Source organism: Stegastes partitus, unplaced genomic scaffold, assembly GCF_000690725.1.
Source record: "Stegastes partitus isolate 25-593 unplaced genomic scaffold, Stegastes_partitus-1.0.2 Scaffold1132, whole genome shotgun sequence".
In the NCBI taxonomy this organism is placed as follows: Eukaryota; Metazoa; Chordata; class Actinopteri; family Pomacentridae; genus Stegastes; species Stegastes partitus.
In genome coordinates this window covers 136,262-162,832 of record NW_007578863.1, presented here as the reverse complement: position 1 = coordinate 162,832, position 26,571 = coordinate 136,262, and the positions used below count along the sequence as shown (strand labels likewise).

The 26,571-nt window shown below is 43.2% G+C and overlaps 1 protein-coding gene across 2 annotated transcripts in view; it reads left to right on the top strand.

Moving 5' to 3' along the window:
- LOC103368226 (FH1/FH2 domain-containing protein 3) overlaps positions 1-26,571 on the top strand; it is a 121,583-nt gene that overhangs the window by 77,312 nt on the left and 17,700 nt on the right. Inside the window, exons 6-17 of one of the 2 annotated variants that reach the window (XM_008296525.1) lie at positions 10,400-10,494; positions 12,084-12,195; positions 12,916-13,010; positions 14,666-14,809; positions 14,917-15,158; positions 18,083-18,145; positions 20,156-20,263; positions 20,421-20,555; positions 20,968-21,018; positions 22,567-22,757; positions 23,707-24,222; positions 24,299-25,215. In XM_008296525.1, coding sequence (XP_008294747.1) covers positions 10,400-10,494; positions 12,084-12,195; positions 12,916-13,010; positions 14,666-14,809; positions 14,917-15,158; positions 18,083-18,145; positions 20,156-20,263; positions 20,421-20,555; positions 20,968-21,018; positions 22,567-22,757; positions 23,707-24,222; positions 24,299-25,215 — 2,669 coding nt within the window. The remainder of the gene's footprint in view (positions 1-10,399; positions 10,495-12,083; positions 12,196-12,915; positions 13,011-14,665; positions 14,810-14,916; positions 15,159-18,082; positions 18,146-20,155; positions 20,264-20,420; positions 20,556-20,967; positions 21,019-22,566; positions 22,758-23,706; positions 24,223-24,298; positions 25,216-26,571) is intronic. The other variant, XM_008296526.1, reaches the window with a different exon arrangement.

The window sequence follows — 26,571 nt, the reverse complement described above, 5'->3', positions numbered from 1 at the left end:
ATGGCAAATCTGGATAATGCAGACTGTTTTGAAACACCATAAAAGATTCAGCCTATATGTCTAGTACTTAAAATATGAGCCTCAGTTTAAATGTGAAAATACCCCGGGGCTCGAAGGGTTAATTTAGGATCTGGACCATTGTTTTGACTATTGTGCTGAGCTCTGAGTGAAAAAACAGCCACAGTTGGGTTAACAGCAGCGTTGGAAGCTCCTCTTGGAAACAGTGTGTATTGTGTTGTCTGGCTGTGTTATAGGTCGTCTGCTCTGGAGAGGGAGACCTTTACGATGGCCCGTCGTCTGGATAAACATTTCCACTCTCTGCCTGCGCTGAGCCGTGCGGCTTCGTTATCAATGCGCGGCGCGGTTCTGGTGATCATTTCCTTGTTTTTTGTGATCACGCAAGTTTAGGAGGAGATAAGGCGGCGCTTTGTTAATTCCTCTAGGATGAAGGGGGGAATTTGAGAGGGGAAACACAGGAACTGCTGACACACATATGGAGCGAGAAAAGGAGCTCTCCAGGAATGCCCCCGTCGTACCAATAGAAACTTGAACTCCTGGTTTGTAATGAGATCCCACGGGAACACGAGCATGTTTTCCACCCAGTCTCCTGCAAGTTTCTCAACCAGCCGCCGCCGCCGCCGCTGCTGCTGCTGTTGCCCCTATGTGCACATTTTTTCAATTTGAAAAACACTCACTCACGCACTGCTCTTTGTGGTGACGTGGATTCATTCACTCACACTTTGACGCAGGTTGTGATCTTTTTAAGGTTTTTCATGTTGGGTTCTTTTCTTTAAAAAAAAATATGATCCATGTCCCTGTGAAGAAGCATCTCATGGCATCCAATCTAATCTGTTAAAACAGATTTCACAGCTTGTTTAGGAGGGTGAAACGTCCTTTTTTTTTTTGCAGATATTATCTTTGTACCATTGGTGGGGTAACCTCATAGTCTCAAGCACTGAAAGTATTGTTGTTTTGTTCCTTTTTCCAAAAAAGCATTGAAAAAATATTGCATGCAAGGTTTCGTCTTCTTGTGACAACCAGTGAGACTTTTCTCTTTTAGGAATAACTTCATTTGGTCGGAGGAAATTTAGGAAATGAGCGTTAGGCATGGTTTCAGCCAACAACCTCTCAACTCTCAGGCAACATTTTGTTTTTCTGCTTCCACCGTGGCCTCTCTCTATAAATTAAATCACCAGCTTTCAAACTGACTGATGTCCTCGTAAAACAACTCGTCGACTGCTTCAAAATAAAAAAAAAAAAAACAGCAACACAACCTGTCATTTTTTTACATCCTTTTACCAGCGCAAACACAACCTGTTGTCATGTTTCTGGTTAAACTTAAAGCCAAATACGTCCCGCTCGCTCTGCGTCAGAGCCCTCCAGCCCTCACATGAGCAGACAGCTTGCATCTGAACCCAATTCAACCCCACCTGCCTGACCTATATTCCGCCTCCCCGTATTCTTCGCCCTACATCTGTAGAAGTTTTTAACCCAAGCAAACACACTGGCAGTGGAATTACAACCCCGTCCCGGAGCCTGTTTTACTGTAACAGAATTCGGTACACAAGCCAATTATACTTTAAGAATGTTTGATTTGGTTCATTTCTCCAGCTCTTATTTTATCATCTCTGACCTTGCCGTCTAAGATACATAAACTACCATTTGGAAAAAAAATAAATCTTTTGCAGTAATGTAGCACTCAGGCAAATAGACTGAACTCCTCAACGTTTAAGGGGGGGGGTTGTTTTTACGACCAATTTTTCTCCTTTTTTTTCTTTTGTAAGCTGACTGTTTTTTGGGACCGAATTCGGTGTGCGACTGGCCAGAAGCGGAGCGAATCACACCACTGCTCTCTTAAGAGCAGTAAGAATTTACCGCAGCTCATCTTTCAGCTCGCTTTACAAGTGGGTGGATGTCATGCAGCGGCTTTTATGCCAAAGTCTTTCCCACTTGGACGGGATGCAAAAACCTCATCTGTTGGACCTCATCCAGTTCTTCATTGTTCTAAAGTCACTTTCAGAAATTTCTTTATCGCGTTTTCTCAAAAGAAGTGCAGAAAATAGTAGATATTTTAGCCTTTTTTTCCCCCTCCTCCTCATATTATTGTAGTCTACTCAGCTGTGCCCTGCTCAGCACTGCAGCAGTTCATCAGGGCTGCAGTGCTTGTGGAGCTTGGTCAGCCAAATACCAAAGAACCTCTCCTGCCTTACTTCATGCTGTTGTTCCATTAGGTGCGTTTGTTTGTCTGTGGGGAATTTTTTTTGGGCTCGGGCCCACAGTAAATTGTGTCGAATGCTGGCAGACATGTATCCAGGTCTGAAAATGGAAGCATCCCCCTGTTGTTTTACTGTATGCGGCTCAATGTAAGTCTGGCAGCCGGCTCGGTGGCTGGAGCGGTTCTGGCAGAGGCAGTTTGTCTGGCTCTAATGGTCTGGGTGATTAGCTGACTAGCAAATAGAACATAACCCATGAACATGTCTTAATCCAGTTCATATACAGTAATAGCTGACTAATAAACTTGTCTTTTTATGGCAGACAGACTCTAAATCAGGACCGAGCTTAGAGGCATGCATGCAGTAATGAGAAATGTCAGTAGCAAAAGGAAATCAGTCAGCTTTTAGCGTAATCATTAAGTTCCATTACTTTTTCGTACTCACACTAAATTCTGCAAAATAAAATTGGTAGCAGCACTGTTACAGTTTTAGCAATGCTAGCAGACTGATTGGCCTCGTAGTACTTCTACCTTGTGTTTAAACCTTAGTCATACTCTTGTTTGTCATATTTTGTTACTCTAAAATTGACCACAATTTACAAAATGAGCATCACATTGTACTCAAAAAGTCTTTACACCAGTGATTTAGACTACAGATCTCCTGAAACCAATTCTTAGACCAGTTCTAGGGCCGATGAAGACTATTTTTAACAGATGGTAAGCTTGTGACACACGTGTTTAAGTAATTTACTTGGTAGCAGCATCAATGAATTAGTCTCTAGTTGATATTCTAAATTCAATACTTTTTATTCATCATACATTGATTATTGCTCCCAAAACTACAACCACATGTGCTGGCTGGATGTCATTAAGCCCCACAGAAGACTTTGTCCTGGTGGCCCTTCACCAGTCAAACCCCCACAATGATCTCATGGAACTGCCCAGTCTTCTAACACTTAACTGTTATCTCTGTCTAAAGCTGACATGGTAAACATGTAAGCAAACTTACTGCCTAGTTAAGGCTTGATTATACCCTGTTGTGGACACAGACAGTTGCAAACTTATAATCAGTGTCACCTTTCTAGTCTGCTTGAGCTATGACACTGTGAGGACTACGTTCTATGCATGTGCAGTCGGCCGTATCGACGTATTCCATGCACAGACTCTACTGCCCTTGTGGCGTTGCTGCATGGACGCCAGTTTTTCACTTTGGAGGGATCTGCATGGACTCTCGCGGACTTTGGGAGAAATTTAGGTCATGCAGTGAAGACTTGTGTTCTGTATAGCATTGCACATACGCTAACACAGATCTGCCACAACATTAAAACCCCTGATGGGTGATGTGAATGATCATGTTGTTGGGTTCTGGCTTCATGTGGATGTTATTTCGATATGTACCAACAACCTAAACATTGTTACAAACCAATATCCATGCAGGACATTGCCCTGCACCTCACCACACTGCAAAAAGAGGCTCAGGAATGGGTCGAGGAACATGACCAAGAGCCAAGGCTGTCAATCTGGCCACCAGGTTCCCAAGATCCTAGTTCATCAGAGCAATCTCTAGACCACAGGACATCCCTTAAAGTCCCTTGTCCATGACCCCATGATTCAGAGCTGTTTTGGTGGCACGACAGGTGGTCGATCAATGTATACGGTACAGCGATAGCAATTATTTGGAATGCAAATCCAATTTTTACTCACCTTTTGCTAATAAGTTGAATAGCTGTGTCTTTCCGTACTGAGCAGGTGGTGTTCATGGGGGTTTTAGTGCTTTTCTTTGCTGTAAACAGTGCTGATGAGAGCGAACCAAAACCGTGAAGTAGCAAGTCGTTAAAAGAAAGGGTGTAAAAAGACACTGTAAATCTCCATAGAGCGAAAAAGGAAGTGAGACTCTTTCCATGGGTTCATCACTACAAGCGACCCTTTTCACAAACACAAGTAGCCACGTGGTCCAATGTTAATATAAAACTATTGATTATAGCCGCTTTAAATATTTACTTAACTGAGTGGGAAGGATGTGGGCAGAATCTACTGTATATTTAACATTATGTTACATTAAAAACACATGTCTTGGAGTAAATGTTTGGAGAAAATATATTTTTGATGACTCACTATCACTATAGAGAGCATGAAAGAAAAGTGAATTCACAGGTGAGTACTCAATCTGTGTCATTTTTCCCAGAAACCAGCGTGAACATTAAAATCCTCGTTTGAAATTTTCATAATTTACTATAAGTATGATGACATAATGGAGCAAGAATGTACATAAAAAAGTCTTTGCCAGACCTTTGCAGTAAAGCACAGCCAGCTTCATGTGGGTAAGGGGAGGCACACTTCAGCACCGTGAGTGCAGCGTCTGGCTAATGCAGAGCATAACAAGATAAGAGGGCTCTAAGTTGCACTGTATGGGGATGGAGATTTGGCTCAATCCCAGAGTCGTGGTAAAATAAATGTTGTGCGCTGACAGACAGTTTGGCTGACCCAGTTTAGATAAATTCCAAAATGTAAATGAAACCAAAGGGGCAAGAGTGGTAAGCGGGAGGGACGGGGTTGGGGATGGAGCGGACAGGTTTCTAGAAAGAAGTCGATTTCTCGCGTCTTTATAGATAAGCTTTTTTTTAAAACATCCACGTATAAGTCAGCCGGCCGGCGTTGGTGCTTGCCTCCCCAGACCTCAGAGTGCTTCTCACCTCCGTAGTGGTCACGGAGCAGCCCTTCCTGCACATTCCTGGGGCTGTGGAAGATAATTGCTGTGGTTTATGAGAGGGAGAGGCCCTGAAGAAACACTTCCACCAGGCCTTAGTTGTTTAAGTTCTCTGAGAATTCTGGTTCAGACTGGAGGAACGGGGGTCTGTCTCCTCCGGTCCGTAGGTCTGTGGTTCCCCTTCCGCAGCTTTATATCAATCAAATGTTTCTATTCCCTCCGAAGGCCAGTGTGTGTTACATATTGAAAGAAATGGAGTGTGAGAGTGCCGTGCAGATGCCAGGCTGCTCATTGAACACTTCCAAGTTTCTTTTTTTAAGCTAAATCTTTCCTCCTTGGCTATCCTCTCCCATAATGGCCGACATCTAAATTCTAATCACTGAGCTTTGAAGGCAGCTCATTGTCTGCCAGCATCTTATTACGTGATGTACATGCAAAAGGGACTCGGCAGTGTTATTGTTGTACTTTGTGTGAGGTATTGTAAAGCTGCTCATGATTATTTAAATGGAGGCCCACATTTTTTGGCCCCGGATCAGTGCGGACTCTGGACTCACATGCTCCTCTTATTAACCTTCTTCCAAACTTATTGATGACTATCTGTTGTAGAGTTTAAAAATAAATCCAGAGTTCAGGACCCGAAGTCTTGGCTGTCCGCAAAGGTACGACACTGGGAAAGTATGCCACAGTTTGAACCTCAAACTTATTCTACGAAAAGCATGTTAGCTTGTAAAGAAATCACCAAAATTACAGCGTTTATCAGAGCCAGAAGCTGCAAAACTAGACACAATCAATGCATTTTCTAGCTTAAAATCATCATCATTTCATTCTACATGTCTCATTTAAGCATTTCTTTAAAAACACACCGTTCACACGAACCAGATTCTGAAAAAAAAAAATATATTTTGCACTTCTTTATGCAACTGTGAAGCCACAAGTTACTCAGCTGCAACTGACAGTCATTTGACAAAAATTCTGAGACTTTTCCACCAAAGTGGGCTGAACTGTGATCTACGCTCCCACAGAGCAAGTAGGAGACAAGTAGGCAAATAAATTAAAGTGATGAGATAATCAGATTGGCTAAACAGCTAAAAATTCTGCACTACTTGGCACAACAGTGAAGCCATTAGTGACTCAGCTGTGACAAGTAGGAGATTGAACTGCAGGCGGTGTTTCCACAGGAGACGAATTATAAATGTAAGTAGTCAATTATAACAATAGTATGTAGAGTGAGCGTTTTTTTCCAGTTTTGTTGAAGCCCGGGGGTGCTTGGAAAATATGCTGATGTGCTGATTCCAGGTTTTTGCAATTTTTGTGCAATACACACTCAGAAATGTAAGAGGAAATTAACTTTTTTTTAAAGTTTTGAATGATTTATGGCAGTGGTCCCCAACCACCGGGCCGCGGACCGATACCGGGCCGTGGGTCATTTGGTACCGGGCCGCACAGATAGAATAAAAACGTTTTGTTGGTTTATTTTTTATTTACAGTGACGTCTGCAGGGTGTTTTATTTTTGAAACATGACTAGCTCACTTCCGTTTGTGCTCGTTTCCGCACTTGACTGTCAGTTTTTGCTGCTAAAGGAAGACGTCAGTCAAAAACAAACGTCTCAGGAGAGCTGCTTTGGAAAGTGGGAGAGACTTAATACTGAGACAGGAGAAAAAGTAAACATATTAAGCAATAAAAATTAATTTTATTCATTTATTAAACTTTTCAATAGAAAAAGAAAACAATTATTATTTGTTATGTGCGTAATGACCGGTCAGTAGAAAAATTTCTTGCTTAAAACCGGTCCGTGGTGCAAAAAAGGTTGAAGACCACTGATTTATGGCATTGTAACTGTCTAATACTGCAGAAAATACACTTTTCAGTTTTCTTTTCTTCTAGCCATGGTTGTGCTGTTTCCATAGAGGTGCAGGACTTTACAACATGTGCCCACAGATACAAATACAAATGAAACAGGAGCAGAAAAATGGCCAGAAACCGGCAGAGGTTCTGAGCTGTAATGATTTGATCCCACTTTTAAAAGCCCAACTACAACACTAAGCTAACCTTAACTTTAAAGGGCAGTTCGTGACCACTTTAATCAAAAGCGTGTCTAAAATAGTTCCATTTGCGTTTCACAAAGGTGATCGTAGCGAGAGTAAGTAGATGTTTCCTTTAAGCTGTTTCAAACCAGACTCTGCCTGTAATGAAAGGTAATTTAATTTTTTTTTCTAAGCTGTTACGGTATCATTTTACCTCACTGTTAAGTACATGTGGTTTCTGCTCCTTTAAGTGGAATTGTACATGAGTGGCCACTGGCAGCGAATAATTTCATGAAGCAGCGTTTTTATTAAATGTGAGAAAAAAGGTAATGAATGCGTGGTTTCCAGTGTGGTTTATAACTGAATATTATTGCTGTGTCTTAACTGCTCGCTGGATTAAATTCACATATGATGGAGATAGTCTGATTTTGAGGTAAAGAAGAAGCTGCTAGTTCTCTATCGGTACGATTTTTTTGAAGAATGTCTTGTGATAACATGTCATAATGATCTAAACGTCATTTCATTTTGCACAGGAGGTGATAACGTCTCGTCTGTCAGCAGCTCAACATTCATGTTGTGTAATGACACTTTTAAAAGCCTCATTAAGGCCACCTATATTTTTTTTTTTTTTCTGTTTTCAGAGGACATTCCTCAAAACCGCAGATATCGTACACAGGTGCACACAAGAGATAAAAGCCTGTGCAGGGATGATACTGCAGGTCCAATTTGAAATAAAGCATCATTACTCATCCAGCTGAAGCTGCAGCTGTTTGTGTGCATAAAGAATCAGTGTGAATCATTATTTCAGCCGTGCAGCTTCACTTCTAGCTGCACGCTCCAGGAATCCACTGTGGGCTCAGTAAACCAGCTGTTCGTCATGTCATTACTGCTGTCTCTCATCTGTCTGCAGTCGTCCCAGCACAGAGTAATGTAGTTACGGAGGGGTGGCACTCTGGAGGAGTTAATCATGTTTTCATAACATTCTGTTGTGGCCTGCTGTCCGTGCCGCAGACTGCCGTGACACACGGCCTCAGAGCTCGCAGCAGGAAAGGACTGTTAGGAATGCTTCTGGCCTGACATGTTGTGAGTAATTAACCCTGATTGATAAAAGATGAACTGTCGCTGCAGCGGCGTGCGCGCCAACACACACCGGTGCGTCCGTCCGCCCGCGTGCATCGCGCACACACAGCAGCTGCACCTGGGAATTTTGGCTTATCTACAGCATATTCACGATTTCCATGCCCCTAGAGAGGCAGAGGGGGGGAAATACATGACAAAAAAACTGCAGGCTCTCATCACAACATGTCACTGCTGGAAACACAGCAACAAGAGATTAGAGGGTTTTCTATTAAGGACGATTCAATATTTATTGAGTTGTCAGTTCCTAAAGTTTGGTCTGTAAAGTTTTGCAGCGCGTCTACTGATACATCTCTGAGCTTGATCACGTTTGAGAGAATGTCATGACTTATTCAGAAAACTCTGTCATGTATTAACCCCCGAAACCGTAACCCCGCCAAAAAGCAGGCCTTCCAATAACGTGTTTTTTTTTTTCCTCGCTCTTTTCCTCGTGTCAGCTCATGTATCATCCAAAGTTGCTATGGGTTATGACTTGTACACAAAATTCTCTTACGCATTAACACAGCAACAGGAGATTAGATTAGGTTTTCTACTCAGGAGAATTCAGTATTTATTGAGTTAATTCCTGAGATTTTTACAGTTTCAAAGCACCTGGTCGGGTACTAATATATCTCTGAGCTTGATCAAGTTTGAGAAAAACAAAAATACAGTGATTTATTCAGAAAATTCTCTCATATTAGCCCCCAAAACTGTAACTTGCAGCTGTTTTCCTCGTGTCAGCTAAAGTTGCTGTGGTGTACAACTTATACAGAAAATGCACTTGTGTATTAACAGGGCAACAGGAGATTAGATGGTTTTCTAATGAGGAGAATTCAATATTTATTGAGTTAGTTCTCTTCCAAGGCACCTGGTCTGCCACTAATATATCTCTTAGCTTGATCACTTTTGAGAATAACAGGAATGTCATGACGTAGTTTGAAAGCTGTCTCATGTTTTACCCCCAAAACAGTAACTACAGCCAAAAATATAGTCAAACAGATGCAATAAAAATGTTCACATCTTCTTCTCCTTCAGCTCTTTCAGCTAATGTATCATCCAAAGTTTCTGTGGGTTATGACCTATACAGAAAATTCACTTATGTATTAACACGGCAACAAGAGATTTGATCGTTTTCTATTAAGGAGAATCTAATAATTGTCAGTTCCTTCGATTTTTTGCTGTTTTAAAGCACCTGGTCTAGCTGCTCATGCATCTCCAAGCTCGATGGTGTTTGAGGAAAACAGGAATGTCATGACTTATTCAGAAGATTCTCTTATGTTACCCCCCAAACCCCAACTTCTGCCAAAAAAAAAATAGTCAAACAAGCTCTCCAAAAAATGTTTCAAAGGGTTCACGTGTTCTCCTGCTTCAGCTCTTTTCCTCGTGTCAGCTAATGTATCATCCAAAGTTTGCTGTGGGTTCAAACTGAGCTCATCTTGTTGTGGTTCTTCTGTATGAAAGCGTCGACTTCCTGAGTGTGGACAGCCGCTGAGACGCTGTTTTAAAAAAAGACCTACATATTTAAATGGTGCTTTTGTCTGTTCCCCTCCTGTCTCCCTCCCTCCCTCCCCCCTCATCTCCTTCTTTAACAGAAGCCCTCTACACTTTTACTGCCCCCCGTTGAGATCCCTCGGCTCTTATTATGCTCTTATTTATGTATCCTGTTACGGATAGAAGTCATGTCAGCATCCAGCGAGGCAGATATTTCCGCCGCTCAGTTGCGTCCACTGGCTCGAGGCGTGAGTGGACAAGTTTCGAGACTTAAATGTTGCGATTTTAAATGGTTTATCTGCACTTTGGCTGTGATCGGAGACATATCGTCATGCCCGTTTAACTAATGGCGCGATGAGTTGGCGCGTTTGTGGTCGGGAGTGTGTGCCGCAGAAAAACAAATGTGATTGTGCACATTTTTGGTCACATAAGTATGAAAACAAGGGCCTCTCCACAGTCATATAGTGTGGGCTGAAGTCTTTTCCAGAAGCAGTAAAAGTAGATATTTCAGGCATTTCACATATACGCAGACGAAGCTGAATTTTGCCTACAATACCTGGTTTCTTATATATAAGAAAACAATGTGACAATAAACCTAAATGTGCACCATTTTGCTCATAGTACAATTTAAGTTTCACCTGCTTGTAAAGATTCCTGTGAGATTTAGTTTCCAACACAAATAGACAAACATTCAGATCGAGCCCTTCAGTTTTTTTTTGTGTTGAGCAAGACAAATATGATGGACTGTTTTAGGAGAAAAGACAAAAACACCAACTGTAATTGCAGAAGATTAACCAAACCACATCTCTTTCTTTTGTCTGCCTCCCTCTCCCTCTCTCTCTCTGCAGCTCTTGGTCAGATAATGCTGTACGTGGACGGGATGAACGGCCTCATATCTCACAATGAAACAGTCCAGTGGCTTTACACGCTGGTGGGATCCAAGGTAAAGGATGTGCACGTCAGTAGATGTGGATATATGCTGTCCAATAAACCCGGCGGTCCCATCTGGGCTCTGACAAAAATCATGTAGTGCTTTGTCAACATGGAAGCAGCAGCCGTCCTGTCCTTGTGGTCACCTCGGCCCTCTAGTGGCCAGAAGGCTTCATGTGCAGCAGATGAAGGAACTGTACCGGCTCTCTGCTCTTTCCTCACTGTTTTATGTTATTACAATCTACTTTTGTGCCTTCCCGTATTTCCAGTATTTGGCACCTGCCTTATTTTGTTTTAATCAGTTCTTTGTCCTCCTAATTTTCATGGCAGCTTTCCATTGTGAGCAGCCATTTTGACTATGATCACTGAGAGTGTGTTTGTCCTGTCGTAGGGGCAGATGGTTATTATTGTGATATATATTCAGATTGATCTCTGTTTCAGCATTACAGGGCTCCTGAGTGTCCATTTTGGTGTCCTCAGTTGAGACAGAATATTTTCAGACATTTAGCAAGTTTGTCTGTGAGCGGCTCACCCAAGTAGTAGTTTGAGGTAAAGCTGACATTCGATTACCTTATTTCACTCTTTTCAGACTAATTTTTGGTCACCTGTCCGAGGTGGTTGCACTGCAGTAACTGAGTGGAGACTGGAGGCGTCTCTGTGCAGAGCCAGCTGGCAAAAGCCAATAATTGTGGGATTTACAGATGCATGGAAGATGTTCAGGCGACACTGGTGAACTGTAGCACCTCCCGATGCATGTGAGATTTTTAGGAACATCAGCAAATAGTCGGTTTACTGTAATTTGTGAGTCGTTTCCAGAACATAGAAAAAAATGACCTGGGTTACACTCTCCTCTATATGAGTCACGCCATGCTGAGCGTTACCACAAGTAAATTCTCAAGCTGTGGGAAACACTGAGATGTGATAAAATGACAAACATTATGCATTTATTGCATTGCTGGTGCTGTTGGAGCACATTGACATTTCAGCATGAAAGTTAAAATAGCAGAGTGTCCCCCAAAAAGAATGGGTGTCCACCAGAGCTGGCCGACGTGACAAAAATTAGAATATATCCAAAGAAGAGCTAACATTACTAGCTTCCTTATCACCCTGATGAAAAAGTGAGAGTTAAATGTACAAAATAAAAACGTTTGTGCACCTATATCTCTGGTTATGCAATCTGTTTAGAAATGACCTGTGTGTATAAACTGATATGGATTAAAATGTGTTATTTTATGCCAAATGGTGCACTGACAAACTTCGGGTGCACCTAAAGAAAAAGGTGCAACCAGTTGCCCAGGAGCCCTCCGTCAACCAGATATTATTTTATGCAAATTGTAGAAAATCTTACCCTCGTGGTGTTTGCGTATTTCCTGGCTGTTGTACAGTTTGTACCCACAATCTGTCAATGTCACGCAACGCTCTTATCAAACCTCTCAAGAACTGTTCAGACAGGAAAACGCTTTTACAGTATGATGCCACGAAGAGTTTGGAATTAAAGGGCTTGCACATGCTCGTCATTGTAGTTCACAAAAAACACTGGAAATTCACACTTGAAATGAACTCCGTACTTTCTGTTTGAACGGTGTTTTCCTCTTCGTGCAGTTCCGTCTGGTGGTGAAGACGTCCCTAAAGCTGCTGCTGGTGTTTGTGGAGTACACCGAATGTAATGCCGCCCTGCTCATAAAGGCTGTGAACGTCGTGGATGCCAAAAGAGGTAACAGCTCAGGCAAAAGTTCAATTAGAAGGATTTAAAAACGGCTACAGAACACAGTACATGCGGTGCTATTCTATGCAATATCAGTTTGAATTCTCTGCTGTAACCTGAGCAGCGAAAGGAAAAGGAGTCCGATCAGTTGTCCTGAGTCACTCCATAGCTGTGCATGGAGCAAGGCTTATTGAGAAAGACTGTAACTCCTGCCCGCGGTGGGGGTTCGGTTACCTGCCGTTCTAAAAGCTCAACATTGTACCGTGGCGTACAGCAGGGGGTTGGTCATCCGTGTGGAGGGGTCAGGTATCCCTCTGTCTCAGCTCTGTCTTATCCCATCACTTTCTACGGTTACGTAAGAAGACTGAACACGATCCCCCCCCCGGTCTCCTGATGAGAAGGAGATGGACTTGACCTCACGGCTGAGGCGCAGAGGTGCTGCTTTCTTACTGGAGATCAAGTCACCCCTGCAATGTTTTTCCACTGCCACTTCTCCAGAGGAACACTGCTATGACTGCAGTTCTGCTGCTGGAGCCACGGGATGACATAACACTTTTTTTTTTGCTACTCCTGCACAGTGGTGGAGCTGAATCAGGGTTTTATGCTGTAAGATGTGCAGATGGATTAGCTCAGATTTGGTTGTTGGTCGGTGTCGATGCAGACCTTGAAACACGGGCAGGACTTTGTCGTCTTATGCACAATGTGTTGCATTGCTTTTTGGTAATGCAGGTACAAAGCTGTGGTCAAATGTCATGGAGATCCTGGATGAGAAGGATGGAGTGGACACGGAGCTGCTGGTGTTTGCGATGACGCTCATCAATAAGGTCAGCGAATACGATTTACTGAATGCCTTACAAATTATTACTGCCTCAACTTGTGTCGCATTTACTTCCCAGGTCTCATATTCTTCTCCCTTTTTTGATCTTTTAGAACAATGTTTAAATACTGTTTCAACCCTTTATCAGCATCTCGATAACTTATCTAGATAAGGAGGAAGACTGTTAATGTGAGATGGAAATGCTCTCAGCACGGCAGCATTGTTTCCAGAATGTGATCAGGCTGGTTAAACCACTTTCTCAGTTGGATTGAATCAGGAGCAGATTCAATCTGTTTCGTGTGATTGCATTTGTGCCAAAGTGGTACTTAGATGAAATCGTAGGTACTCTCTGATAGTGAGGAAGTGACTGCAGCAATTTGCAAACCTGCAGGAGTTTTAATTACAAATAGCGATAATGAATTGTAGAGCATGCACGCATCAAATTCCTGCAATGTTTTCCATTGTGGAAAATGGAGGATTTGATTTACATTCAGCTAATAAAATGTGTTTAAATACTGATTTGGGTCATATATGTGGTTACAGATTACACTTAAGTACGAGGTTAAATCCTTAAAGCCCAGCAGATGCAGCTTCAGCACATACCTTCTTCTCTGTTTAATCACCATGAACATGTTTATTACGGCAAGCTGTAAATATATTATCTATAATGTTATATAGTTGCTCATCTGTGTGACACAGTGTCACTGAGACAAAATAATTTACATCAAAGTTAATCATAACAGCTTTGCGTCCATCTCCACACCTATTACTCTGGTTTTGATCACTTATGAACGCCTCCTTGCACAGATATGTTGATGTCTGTGAAATCCAATCATTGATAATAATATAGCTTTGCAACGATACGTTTGATGTCATATCACAAGAAAGAGAAGAACTGGAGCTTTGTAACTGTGCTCACTAGGAAGTACATTTGTACAATAAGTCACAATCACCCTGTTGTTTCATGATGAACCCCATAAATAAAGAGCAGAACTTACCTTCTCTCATGATACTCATTATTTTATTGCAGTTACTGTCTGCATTGTCTCCAACACAGGGCTGACGCTACGTCCCACTTTGCATGAAAAATGAACACAAAATAAAGTTGCATTTTATGGCAATAATGCAAAAGTTGTGATCAAAATATGAGCACAAGTCACATCTATGCAAGTAGACAGCGGCAGTCCTAGACTTTAGGGGGATCCGAGGTAAACTGGCCATGGGGTGGCCCCATGTTTTTGGATAGTGTGTGCAAACATTAGCCAGGTTTGCCACCTCTGCCATAGAGTAGAACAGTTCTGATATTCCAATCTCCCCTGCATAATTATGAAAAGATGTCTACTGCCAGCATTTCATGGTGAGATACGGGTAAAAATGTTTCAGTTTCATAATACTGAATGTTTTTTTTCCTTGATATAAAGGCTAATATTTAAAATCTGCAAGTATCATCATGCAAAAGGATTCTATTCTTTAAAAAATACAAGATACAGCATGTGTCCCTTATATTGATCAAAGGTAAAGGTAGTGAAATTACCCTGAAAACATCAAGACTGTGTTCTCACTCAAACTGTTGTTGCAGTTTTCTTTCCGTCTTACAAAAATCTAAACAAACCAAGGCGGCGTAAGCTTCTAATTGTGTGTAATTGTATATGCGTGTCTCAGACTCTGGCGGGCCTCCCAGACCAGGACTCCTACTACGACATGGTTGACTGTCTGGAGGAGCAGGGCATCGAAGGCATGGCCCAGAGACACCTGACCAGGAAAGGCACCGACCTCGACCTCGTGGAGCAGATCAACATGTACGAGGTCAGGAAGCCTCCACTGCACAGAACCTCATCACACAACATCTGCAAGCCAGAGGTGCAACAACGTTCAGATTTCATCATTCTGTCTGTGGTGTTTCTGTGACCCAGATGACTCTACGCCACGAGGACGGTGACGATGAAACCCCTTTGCCCCCGAGCGGCCGAAAGGACCGCAGGCGGGCCAGCGTCGGCGGCACCAACGAGCGGCGGGGCCTGGAGAGGAGACGCAGCCGGAGACATTCGCTTCAGAACAGCAGGGGCCACGCTTCGGCGCCGGCGTCACCCAGCAGCACCCACTCCGCCGGCTTCCTGCCGTTCGGTGGCCAACGGGTGGAAGACATCAGTGAAAGGTGAGGCGAGGGGAGCACGGGAATGGAAAAGTGGAAGACATTCAAGAGAAGAAACTCGATCCGTGCGTCCATTTTAGCTTGAACTTAGTCTGATCCTGGTTTTTTTTAAAAGGTTCAGCCAGGATGGTTTGTTTTGATCTTGTGTATTTTAAAGCCTGAGAGATATCTGCAAGTAAAAAAGGAATCACAAATTATTTCTGGGCCCGTGGAGTATTACTGTGTTTCACAGGAAACAGCCAACAGACTGCAAGTGTGTATTATATTTCAGGCTTGGAGAGATGCATCTACTAAATCCAGAGCCAAGGCGGAGAATTTAATTATATAGTAATTTAAAGAATGGCAAAGAGGAGACTGCTGCTGCTGCTGCTGCTGCTGCTGCAAAGTGACATTTAAATTAATTTTCCCACTGTCAAAGATAATCTCCTGCCACTCATGGACATAGGAAGCTTCTGTAAGCACATGATATGAGCTATCTGTCAAGTTCCCTCCAGTGAGTTGACCTTAAACTCCACAATGCCACGTGTTTTATATACAGCAAACCAGACTCAGAGACCACAAGAAGCAAAATGCAAAGTCGCAGAATTACACAGTAGCCTTATAAAAGCACTAATCAGCCACTTCCCCTTGATGACAATTATATTATCGCTTTATTTCACTTTTTGATGAGAGATCACACCCCCAGAAGCTTTTAAAACTGGAAATTGTTTGTTGCTTTGCTTTTTGTCTTATAAAAAACAATCACTCCTGATTACTGGGCCATGTAATCCAATCCCCTATCATTATTAATACGCTTCCTCTAAGTAGCCATACCTACTAGTATTCCTGGTAGCGCTCAGATCTTCAGGTTTACTTAAATTCAGTCCAGCAGGTCATATGATACCACACTAGCTTCTTCCAGTCCACCACAGGAAATTTAAGCTGCCTTTGAAGATCACAATTTTTCCATATTGTTAATGAAATCCAGACAACCAAGGAGGGATCCGGACAGAAAACCGGCCACAGACTCGTGTGTGATCAGTTCAACCACACCAGATATCTCCCACAGCCCCGACACTGCTCGTTGTAATAAATCGTCCTCTCCTCGTGGGGAGATATTTCAGATTAATATGTTGTTTTTGTATCGCAGAAGTTGTTCTTGAACGTAGCCGTAACCGTTGCATGCGCATATCCATTTCTACCGTTTGGTCATAAAACTACTAACCATCTCTTTCGATGCTCGTCTGTGTCTAAATGCTTTTTTTTTTTTTCTCTGACAAGCACGTCTGGTGTGTTTTCTCTGCTGCTCCATCCTCTGTTCTGTGTGGTTTCACGTTGTCTCTGTCCAATTTCTCTTCCCTCTCACCTGCCTGCATCCTCCCTTTCCTCCTTTCGAACCCCCCCCCCCTCCTCTCACCGTAGAGAAGAGGAAGAAGACGAGGAGGAGGAGGATGATGATGATGATGAGGAGGAGGAGGAGGAGGATGAGGAGGATGAGGAGGAGGCAGATGATGAAAGTCATCCAGTCACTGATTCCTCTAGACAGGGCGCTCACAGGTAAGGAGGAGGAGGAGGAGGATGAGGAGGATGAGGAGGAGGCAGATGATGAAAGTCATCCAGTCACTGATTCCTCTAGACAGGGCGCTCACAGGTATTTGAGACCAACTGGTTTCCACCCTCCGAGCGTGATCCCATTATTTCCCCTCCTACACAGTATCTCCCTCCCATATGAAAGTGTGATTTTTATTTTTTTTTTACCCCCCTTTCATTCTCTTTGGACTCTCTTGTATTTTGTCATCCTAGTGGGGCTCCAGCTGTAGCAGACCCTCCTAGCATGTGTTTGAACTTAAAGTGTATGGCCAACATCCTCCCTAGAGCCAGTGAGGGGCAGAGAGAGTATCTCAGCGTCCAGACCAGGACATCGTCTCCTGTGTCCGTCGCACCTAAAAAGAGAGCCTTTAGTCCTTGGTGTGTTCCTCCCAGCCTTCCTCTGTTGCTTTGATAAGAGTGCCGGGTCTCTGCACACCCTCAGTATCGGTCTACACACTTCTTTTCCTCTCCCTCCATTCCCTGACTTAAACCAGAGCTGGGTGGTTTTTTTTATTGGGTCAAGGAGGAAGTAGTCCAGCTCATCTACTTATGTTACATCTCAGTGTCTCCATCACTGGTGTCTGTGTCTCTATGTAGCTCACTTTACCTACATCACAGGAATAGAAGCACAAATTCTTCTAAATTGCATCCCGTTAGATTATTTAAACTAGACATACTTCAGCTTAGTTCCTCTCTACCTTATTCATCCCTTAAAAATGTTTTCTTCAGCACAGTGGCGAGACGTGCTTCCAATCATATGTCATTTACGTTTCATCTCTCGCCTCTGAAGACATGTTTTACTAGAAAAAAGCCCAACCATCGTTACTTCCTCAGTCGCTGGAAAGCATTACTTTTGCGGATATTTGCTCCTCATCTGTCTTCCATTGTGGCTCTGCACCACAGTTAATCCGGGGACAAGTCAATAAATTAATTCGAAGCGTTGAGGAATTCAGAGCATTAGCGTGAGTCACAGTCACTGTCTCTTTGTTGGTACTGTTTTGTGGAGATTTGTAGCAGTAGAAACAGGATAAAGCTGAATTTGCACGAGTTCCACGAACCGAAACAAACAAACAATTTCCTCTTTCATATGCACTGTGCCATAAACTTGACCCAGCAAGAGCTTACAAATGGTTTTATTAATTCATAATTACAGTAGTTTTATTGTTTTCCTAATAGTACGCTGAGTAGGTAAGACAGAGAGATGTTGCTTTATCCCCGTCACTTCTGTCGTCTTGTGGTCTTGCAGCCCTCCTACCTCCTGCTGCCGTCTCACTATCTTGTATATATGTGTGACTAACAGTTAATTTTTTCACCTTTGGAGTGTCTGATCTGACTTTTCTTCTCACTTTCATCTTCAGTCTGACAGATACTCCTCCATCTCCTACACCTTACACAACTAGAAAGCCCTGCTGGGCTGAAAGGTAAGACCAGGAGTCAACAGGTTCAAGTGTAACAAGGATGGAAAAGGGCAGGATGTGTAGTGGTTCTGAGGTTTTCTGATTTAAAACGCACAGTACAGTCTACATAAAATATTTGCAGTTGAACAGTGGAATAATGCTCATAGCATAGACGGTATAAAAGATGGACGTAGCTACCGTGACGTCACCCGTTGGTTTCTGCACTGAGAAAGTGAAGCCAGAGTTTTGCCACTTCCTGGTTGACATCTTGGATTTTTGGAGCCAGTGACACAAAAATCGTGGGGGGGGGGCGGAGCCATAGGAGCAGCGATTGGTCAGACGGATTGAGAGGCGGGCCCTCTCTGCCCGCCCACATTTACCGCCTTCTGCTCGCTTCATCTGTATGGTCGCTGCCGACTGTCAATCAAGCCAGCCACGCCCCTTGCCCCGCAAAATGTTGATGATTTTTTAAAAATTCAGTATTGATTTATTTTCAGATTGGCCACCTGATCTCTGGACTTGACCATGAAAACTAATTTTAAAAAAATCCTGAGCTGGAGGAATGCAGTATTTGGTGATCTGTGATCACTTCTTTTCCAATTCATTTCTATGGGAGCCAGGGCTTTTTGGAGCCAGGACTAGCGGATGTAGTGATATTGCAGGTTTTTGACACTTCCGGGTTGGCTTCATTTTTCAGGGCCGGTTGCTACGTCCATCTTTTATACAGGCTATCGCTCATAGTGAAACAGTGCTTAAAGGTCCCATATTGTGCGCCTTTTTCATCAATTATTAAAAGTCTCACACGTCCCCAGAATGTGTAAAACATACAGCAAATGCAGTTGATTTTCATAATGACTGCATAACTTCTGGGTTTAGCCTTGCTCTGAATGGCCTATTTCAGTGTCTGTTGCTTTAAGTGCATCGGAGCTGCAGCCGCTTCAGGAAGAAGACGCTCCCTCGACACTAGTTGACGTAGACACATGTTTGTAGCTTGGCTGTATTAAAATGTAGTAAATTTGAGCACAGAGAGCAGGAGAGAAGAAAAGAGCTGACATGACTTGAGTTAGGTCGCAATGAATCAGAATCAGAAACAGATTTATTGCCAGGTATAGTTTGCACAATACGAGGTATTTGTTCTGGTGGGTTGGTGCAACAATAAATATATATTGTGCAGTGAAGAATTAACTTAAGTTTAAGCACAAAAGGCAACATGAAAACACAGTAACCCACCTTGTTTATTGGTTTACTGACTGATGCATGACTAATTAAAGCTAATGCTAACCCTCAGGATGTTTCTTTTGTTGTTGACATTCCTGAAAACGTACATAAAGGTAATCCACTTGGTCCTCAGTTTGTCATAAACTGTGAGTGCGTTAGGACTCTTGTGTTCACTCTTGCAGCAAACAGCCGGACATTGTGCGTGCTTTGCTGAGAGCTCTACAACATCTTGCTTACCCAGTTTCTTTGTGAAACTCTTACTGGCTCGTAAAGCTGGGAGGCTATCTGGTCGAGGCGGGTCTTGAGCAGCGGCGAGCAGCTTTTATTTTACAAGTTATAAAACATACAAAACACAATAAAAAAAAACTGCTTTTCACCATATGGGATCTTTATTGTTTTCATTGCCTGGTTCTGTCATCTGTGCAAACAATATTTTATTGTTGTGCAGCTGCTCTGGAGGAAAAAAAAAAAGTGCATGATTTGTCATCATATTCAACACAGCAAGGAAGGAGTAGGATGAGTGCAAAAATGCGTTTATGCACAGACATAGATGAGCAACGCACCAGAGTTTGAATGCATGGATTTCCTCACAGGAAAGCTGCTGCCTTGGCAAATGCCAGGGGAGACGTCCTGAGGAGAGCTGTTCTTTTATTCAGCGCTATCATATCTCAGTCTATACTGTCCAGCAGCATGATCAGTTACACTGCGTCACAGATTCTTGAAGCGATGCATCCGTCTCTTTGTCTTTCTCCGTCTTACAGTTGAAAGAATTCACAAGGAGAAAACAAACCGTTTATTTTTCTCTTATTTCAACAGAATGAGCACCAATGTCGCCCCATGTCCTGGCAAGAACCAGGCTCCCACGTCGCCCATCCATCGCTTCAGTAGCTCAGCAGCCTCCACACCGGACTCCAAACCTGACAGGTGAACGTCTCTACAACTAATGCAGAGCATTTGTGACTACAGTTACAATAATAAAAGTAACTCTGTAAAGCTCATATTTGAACAAATGCGCCAAATCACCTAAATCAAAGTGTAAACCCGTCACTCACGCTTGTTTTTTTTTATCTTTGGCTCGCAGACCTGCTTTAGGCGGCTTGCTGACTTTATCGTACCGACAGCATCAGGAGTCCCTGGCTGCAGAGAGGGAGAGGAGACGCCTGGAAAGAGAGGAACGTCTGCAGAGAATCGAAAGAGAAGAGAGGAACCGCTTTAAGTGAGTCTCCCCTTACCAGTCAGACAAAACACAAAGCATGACTTCACACCGCAGAGGCTATACAGCGTCTTTACTCTGTATCGTAGGCGGCTGTACGGACAGTAAAGACATGTCAGCTTGTGTAACTGTTGGAAACAGGTGGCTTGACTCAGTGGAGATATTCGCAAATCTCCCATGAGTCTGAGAAAAGTTTTTTTTTTACGAGGATCATTAGATACACTGAATTGTGGCGGGAGGACTCTCCAAAATCACATTTTATGATGCTCTGTTTGCAGTCTTTGCCCTAACCGTATCAATTTCAGCAAATCTTTTAAATAAAATCTTTGTTTATACATCCATGCGGTGAATATAGATCCCAAACTGTCCGTTATTCATGCTCTTCTGGTTCTGTTTCTGCCTTTTTCTGTCTCAGTCGAGATTATGTTGACAAGAGGGAAGAAGCGAGACAAGCCAGAGAGGAAAGGTGAGTTTGCTTTGTTTCAGGATTTTACACGGGTTCCCAATAACGCTGCAGTTGTGAGGATGTAAAATTAACAGCAGATGTAAAGAGAGTTGCGCCGAGCCTCGGGCTGAATTATAGGTGTCGGGGCCCCTCTGGGCCTGCTTACCATTAAGACGTCCCAAAGCTTAACAGGACAAGTGTGTAATTGTCTTTTGGCATGCATGTGCCACAGTTATCTCCCTCTGAGTGGGTCCGTGTGCGAGCAATATAATTTATAGCTCATGCTTATGACCTGACCTTTCTCACCCCTGTGAACGTGAACATGCACCTTTATAGAATTCTAAAGGATGTGTGAAGATCAGTAGTTACTCAAAAACTGTTATGTGGCAGCTTTAGCAAAACGGGGACGTCATTCGTCATCATTTGAGCCTGTGAGTAATGGGATTATAGCTCCATTTTCCATAATTACTTTGGAATGAGACAACCTAAATGGCTATTATTCACTGACAGAACTTTTGATCATTGTCGTATGAGGCCCTCATACCTCAATGTCTTGGTATAGAATGAGGATCATACTCACTCATGTTTGAATTTAACCCTCTGAACTCTTTCTGGGCTATTTTGCTCCTGTCACATTTGTTAGTCACTGTGGGCTCTTTTTTTTTTAATGCAATATTAATATTAATCTCTATAAATACATGGCAGAGGCCCAAAATGCATCCCTTTACTTCAACAAAGGTAAAGAGGATTCAAAAATGACTTCTGTGCAGTGTGACACACTTGTAATGCCATGAATGGAAGAAAAAAATAAATTGACAGTTCAACATGTACAATTTTTTTTTCCAAATGCCTACAGGTGTTCCCACTAGTGGAAAAAGAACATTTAACACGAGGAGACTGGATTTTTGATTTGGCCTATTTATGTTTTTTACATACTCTACATAGAATATTTCACCATGCTGAATGTATCTTCCAACATCTTGCTGACAATTTGCTCCTCTGTATCCCATTTTTGAGCCGCGCTGCATTTATTTTATTGATCAACTATGTTTTATTTTTCCTCTCCTCTCTGCTCTGTGTAAACACAGCCTGCAGTTCATCTGAAAGTCTCTGAAGTTATGTCACATGACTGTTGGTGGCAGTCCAGTCAGTCGTGGCTTCTTGGTTTTGCTGGGGAGTGCAGAACTGTTTATTTTTTGGTGATGTTTTTTTGAGTGAGACATGCAGAAGAGAGGGTGAATAATCACATTTTGAAGCTCAGATTTTGTTATTTTTCCCAGTGGACCTGCGGCAACATGCAAGATGCATTTGAAAATCATCAGAAAGTTGAAAATGATATTCTTTCTGTTTTTCCAGTTTGTGGCTCTGATAAATGGTGTAATTGTTTTTATTTATTTTTTCTTTCAAACCCACCAACAGTCCCAGTTTTCATGTATTTTTCTGTCTTCTTATAACACAACTATCAAATGGCTGAAAAACAATGTTAAGAGTATTTATGCTTATTACAGATTAGCATGGATCTAAACCACCGTGTGCACGTTTCCTAAACGACTAATTTCATTACTGCAGGTACAAAGCTGTGGAGCGACTTGCTGCGGAGGAGTTTGAGCGCGAGCGGCCCAGAGCGCCGACAAGAGGGCGGACGGAGATCACTTTGTGTTTGAGTTCAAACCCCGCCAGTCGCTCAGCATCCCGTTGCGCCACACCTTCATCCATTATCTCACAGGAAGACACCGTCACCACTGCACACCAGACGTTGGGTAAACAGCTCAACCATTTAGTCATCATTACCGATACAAGCATGAATGAACTGTAATGTTGGGTCATAGAGTAAGAGAAGCTGTTAGGCCACCTGCCCCACACTTTGAGACACTTTATTGGTTATTATTGAGCTGAAATAAGATTTAGATGCACTTCTGTGAAAAGGGGATATTGCGAATAAGATATCAAAATCTGGAAGTGAAAGAGAAAAGGGAAATTGTATTTCGATTGTGTTTGAGGGGAAGGAGGAGAATTGAGGTGCATAAACAGACACATCTACATTTTCAAAGATGTATTACTGTCAGTATTACTATAATTTAATCTTTCTACTTGAAATTGGAGAAAGATGAAGATGAAATTGTTTTTGTTTATTTTCAACGACTGCTTCGATATCCTCTGCACAATGCTGCTACAACTTGTTCACCTCGGAGACGGTCTGCATCTTGGAAACCCTCCAGAAAGCCGAAGCTGAAAATGACTTTGGAAAGGATCCATTAAAATGGTTAAGCTGTGACTCACCGATCAGCCTACTAGACAACTTAACATTTTTGATTCAGGGAGTTTCTGTTAGCGAGGTAGATAGGTAGCCAAAACCATGAAACCAAAGAAAAAGGGCAAATTGATTCAATAAAAGCGTGATAAAAAATAAGGGAGGAAATAGGACCGTTTCTTTAAACAAGACAAAAGCTGATGAACCGTTTTGCTTCAAAGTTCACTTTTGAGTCGATAATTGTTCCATTGCATACATTCCAGTGTCTGGCCCAAAATGGATGTGAGTAAGACTTGATGATTGATTCTATGAATACAGTCTGAAAATGTGCAATTCAAGATATCTCAGGAAGCAATTTCAGGCTGTTGCAATTTAAAACAAGAGATGATATGAAGGCGTATAACTCAAGTATTTAAAGTAACTTTTTTTTTCCACATCATTTTCAATTTCTCTTCCAGGAACTGAACCCATCTCAGAGCCAAACCTTGACCCACAGACCAGAACCAAAAGTCCAGCACCGGAGTTAACAGTAGCAGAACCTTCTCCCACTCCCCCCTCCGAAACAGACAAACAGCAATCTGAGGCAGAGACGGAGGATGTTGCTGAAACTCAGCGTGAAAAGAATGTAGCGGCACCAGATGATCGGTCGGGAACGGAGAAGGAAGAGACGCAAGAGGAGAAGGAGAAGGAACAGGAGCAGAGTACGGAGGAGGAGGTAGCGGCAGGAGAAGCAGAGGTAGCCGAAGCAGCAAAGGTGGAAGAGACAGGTGTAGAGGGGGAAGTGGACGTGGAGTTAGAGGAGGAGAAGCCGACAGAAAGGGATGTAGAAGACAGTGTACTGCTGAGTGAGAAGGAGAGACAGAACGAGGAAGTGAATGAAAAGGACAACTGCTCTGCGTCCAGCATCTCGTCCACGAGCAGCACTCTGGAGAGGGAGGAGCGGGAGGAGAAGCTCACCAACGACATTGAAGCAGGTATAATTGATGCTGGTTTTATTTGCTTACTTTGCTAATCATCTGTGCAGTGTTACAGCTGTTTCTCCATCAACAGGCCAATGGAGTCAGTGCATTAAAGAGGCAGACGTGAACGACCAGTGCAACAAAATTCTCAACAGCAAGCGCTTCATGCTGGACATGCTCTACGCCCAGAAGAAGACCGCCGAGGATGACGGGAACGTAGGGGAATCGGAGAAGGAGAACTGTAAATGTGAGAAGGAGACGGAGGTCAGTGACTCTGTGGCCAGCTTGGTCAGCAGGATCTCCACACTGGAGGCTCACCGGCAGGCCAGAGAAGACAATGTGAAAAAAATGGAGGTGGGACATCTGGACAACCAGGGCAGCGTCCGAGCAGTGGCGGAGAGGTTTGGAGATTTGGTCAAAGGCTTCGGGGCTCCACCCGAGGCGGAGTCTTCGAAAGATCAGCAGCAGGCGGACAAATCATCAACCCCAGCCCCGTCAGCTGTACCCCCCAAGAAGGAGTCGGATCATATCTGGGACCAGCTGATGGCTTCACCCAGGGAGCTGCGGATCAAAGAGATGGACTTCACCGACCTCAGGGACGAGGACGACTTGGACATTTTAGATGTGGACAATGTGACAAAGTCAGGTGACAGGATACCACCGCTTCCCCCTCCGCCATTCAGCGCCGCCCTGCCGCCGCCCCCGCCCCTGTTCGGATGCCCCCCGCCTCCTCCCATTCTTGGCAAAATGATGCCCCCACCTCCACCGTTCATGGCCCCCATCCCTCCGCCCTCCCCTCAGCTGAGTCGAGGGGAGGCGCCTCTCTTCCAGAAGAAGAAGAAGACCATCCGTCTGTTCTGGAACGAGGTGCGTCCCGTGGACTGGCAGTGTAAGAGTCATAAATTCTGTAAGGAGTCCCTGTGGTCCAAACTGGAGCCAGTTAAACTGGACACATCCAAGCTGGAGCAGCTGTTTGAGTCCAAGTCCAAGGAGCTGCCTGTCACCAAGGTAACTTACTGTTACAACAGACACATGCAGCTCTAATATACAGCATGCTTTTGGAGGGAATTTTTTAACTGCTTGTTTCAGTTTCCTTCCCATAGCTCTGGATTTCCTGCTCTCTGGCACTGTGTTTGAAAAGATAATTTTGTGAGTTCAGTGCAGCCAAACTACTGTCACCCTCAATGTCTCGTATGAATTAGGAAATAGTGGGTGCAAGCAAGTCTTTAAATTAGGTGAACCCTTCCTCATACTTAAAGTAAAATATTACAGAACGAGAACACACACCTTAACAGAGACAACAAAAAAATGAGCTTTGAAGAAAATACTTCACTAGCACCTCCTTTCATTCACTAATTTGTCGTTTTAGTAATGCTCCCAGAATGAAAACTTCATAGGGTTGACCCCTGCTCCAACACCAACCTCAGGAAACGTCAGAAATGTTTGTAGCTAATAGCTCCAAGTGCAGCTACTGTACTTGTGACACTTTATTGAGGAAGTTGCAATAACGGCCTTTACATAATGCCAAAAGAAAGAAATACTGCCATGCACATCCCTGAATTCCTCTGTGCTCACTCAAGAAAATACTTTTTTTTTATTTTAATGAACCTACTAAAACCTGGCATTTCCTGCTACTGTCATATTTTTACTCGCTGCAGTATAAAGTCCTGCCACCTCTATGGAAACAGCACAACCATGGCTACAAGTAGTCGTACTCAAAAATGTCTTTTGTGCAGCATTACAACGTCGGAATGCCATAAAACAAAATAAGAAGTTGAATTTCAGATGTGTTACCAATCCTGGGAACATGATGTCTCTGTAGATATTTACACATTTCCTACTACTCTGCACGTAAACTCTACAAACATGTTTCACCTTCCTGAATGTGTCCTCCAACAGCTTGCTCCTCTGTATGACATTATTTATTTTGATCTTGATCGCTACAGTTTGTTTCCCCACTTTTCTTTGCTCTCTGCTGCATGTAAACACAGCCTGCAGTTCAAATGTGACATGTGACACCGCTGAGTCACTCTTGGATTCTCAGTTGTGCCGAGGAGCGCAGAATCACTTGTTTTGTGTTTTTTTTAAATGACACATGCAGAATGAAGTGAATTTGATGAAGCATAGATGTGGTGATTTTCTTGGTAGAACAACATGTCACATGTGACTAGTTGAAGGACTGTCAGATAGTTTTAAATCCATCCATCCGTCCATCCATCTTCTTCCGCTTATCCGGAGTCGGGTTGCGGAGGCAGCAGCTTTAGCAAAGCCGCCCAGACTTCCTGATCCACACATACCTCCTCCAGCTCTTCCGGGGGGACCCCTAGGCGTTCCCAGGCCAGCTGGGAGACATAATCCCTCCAG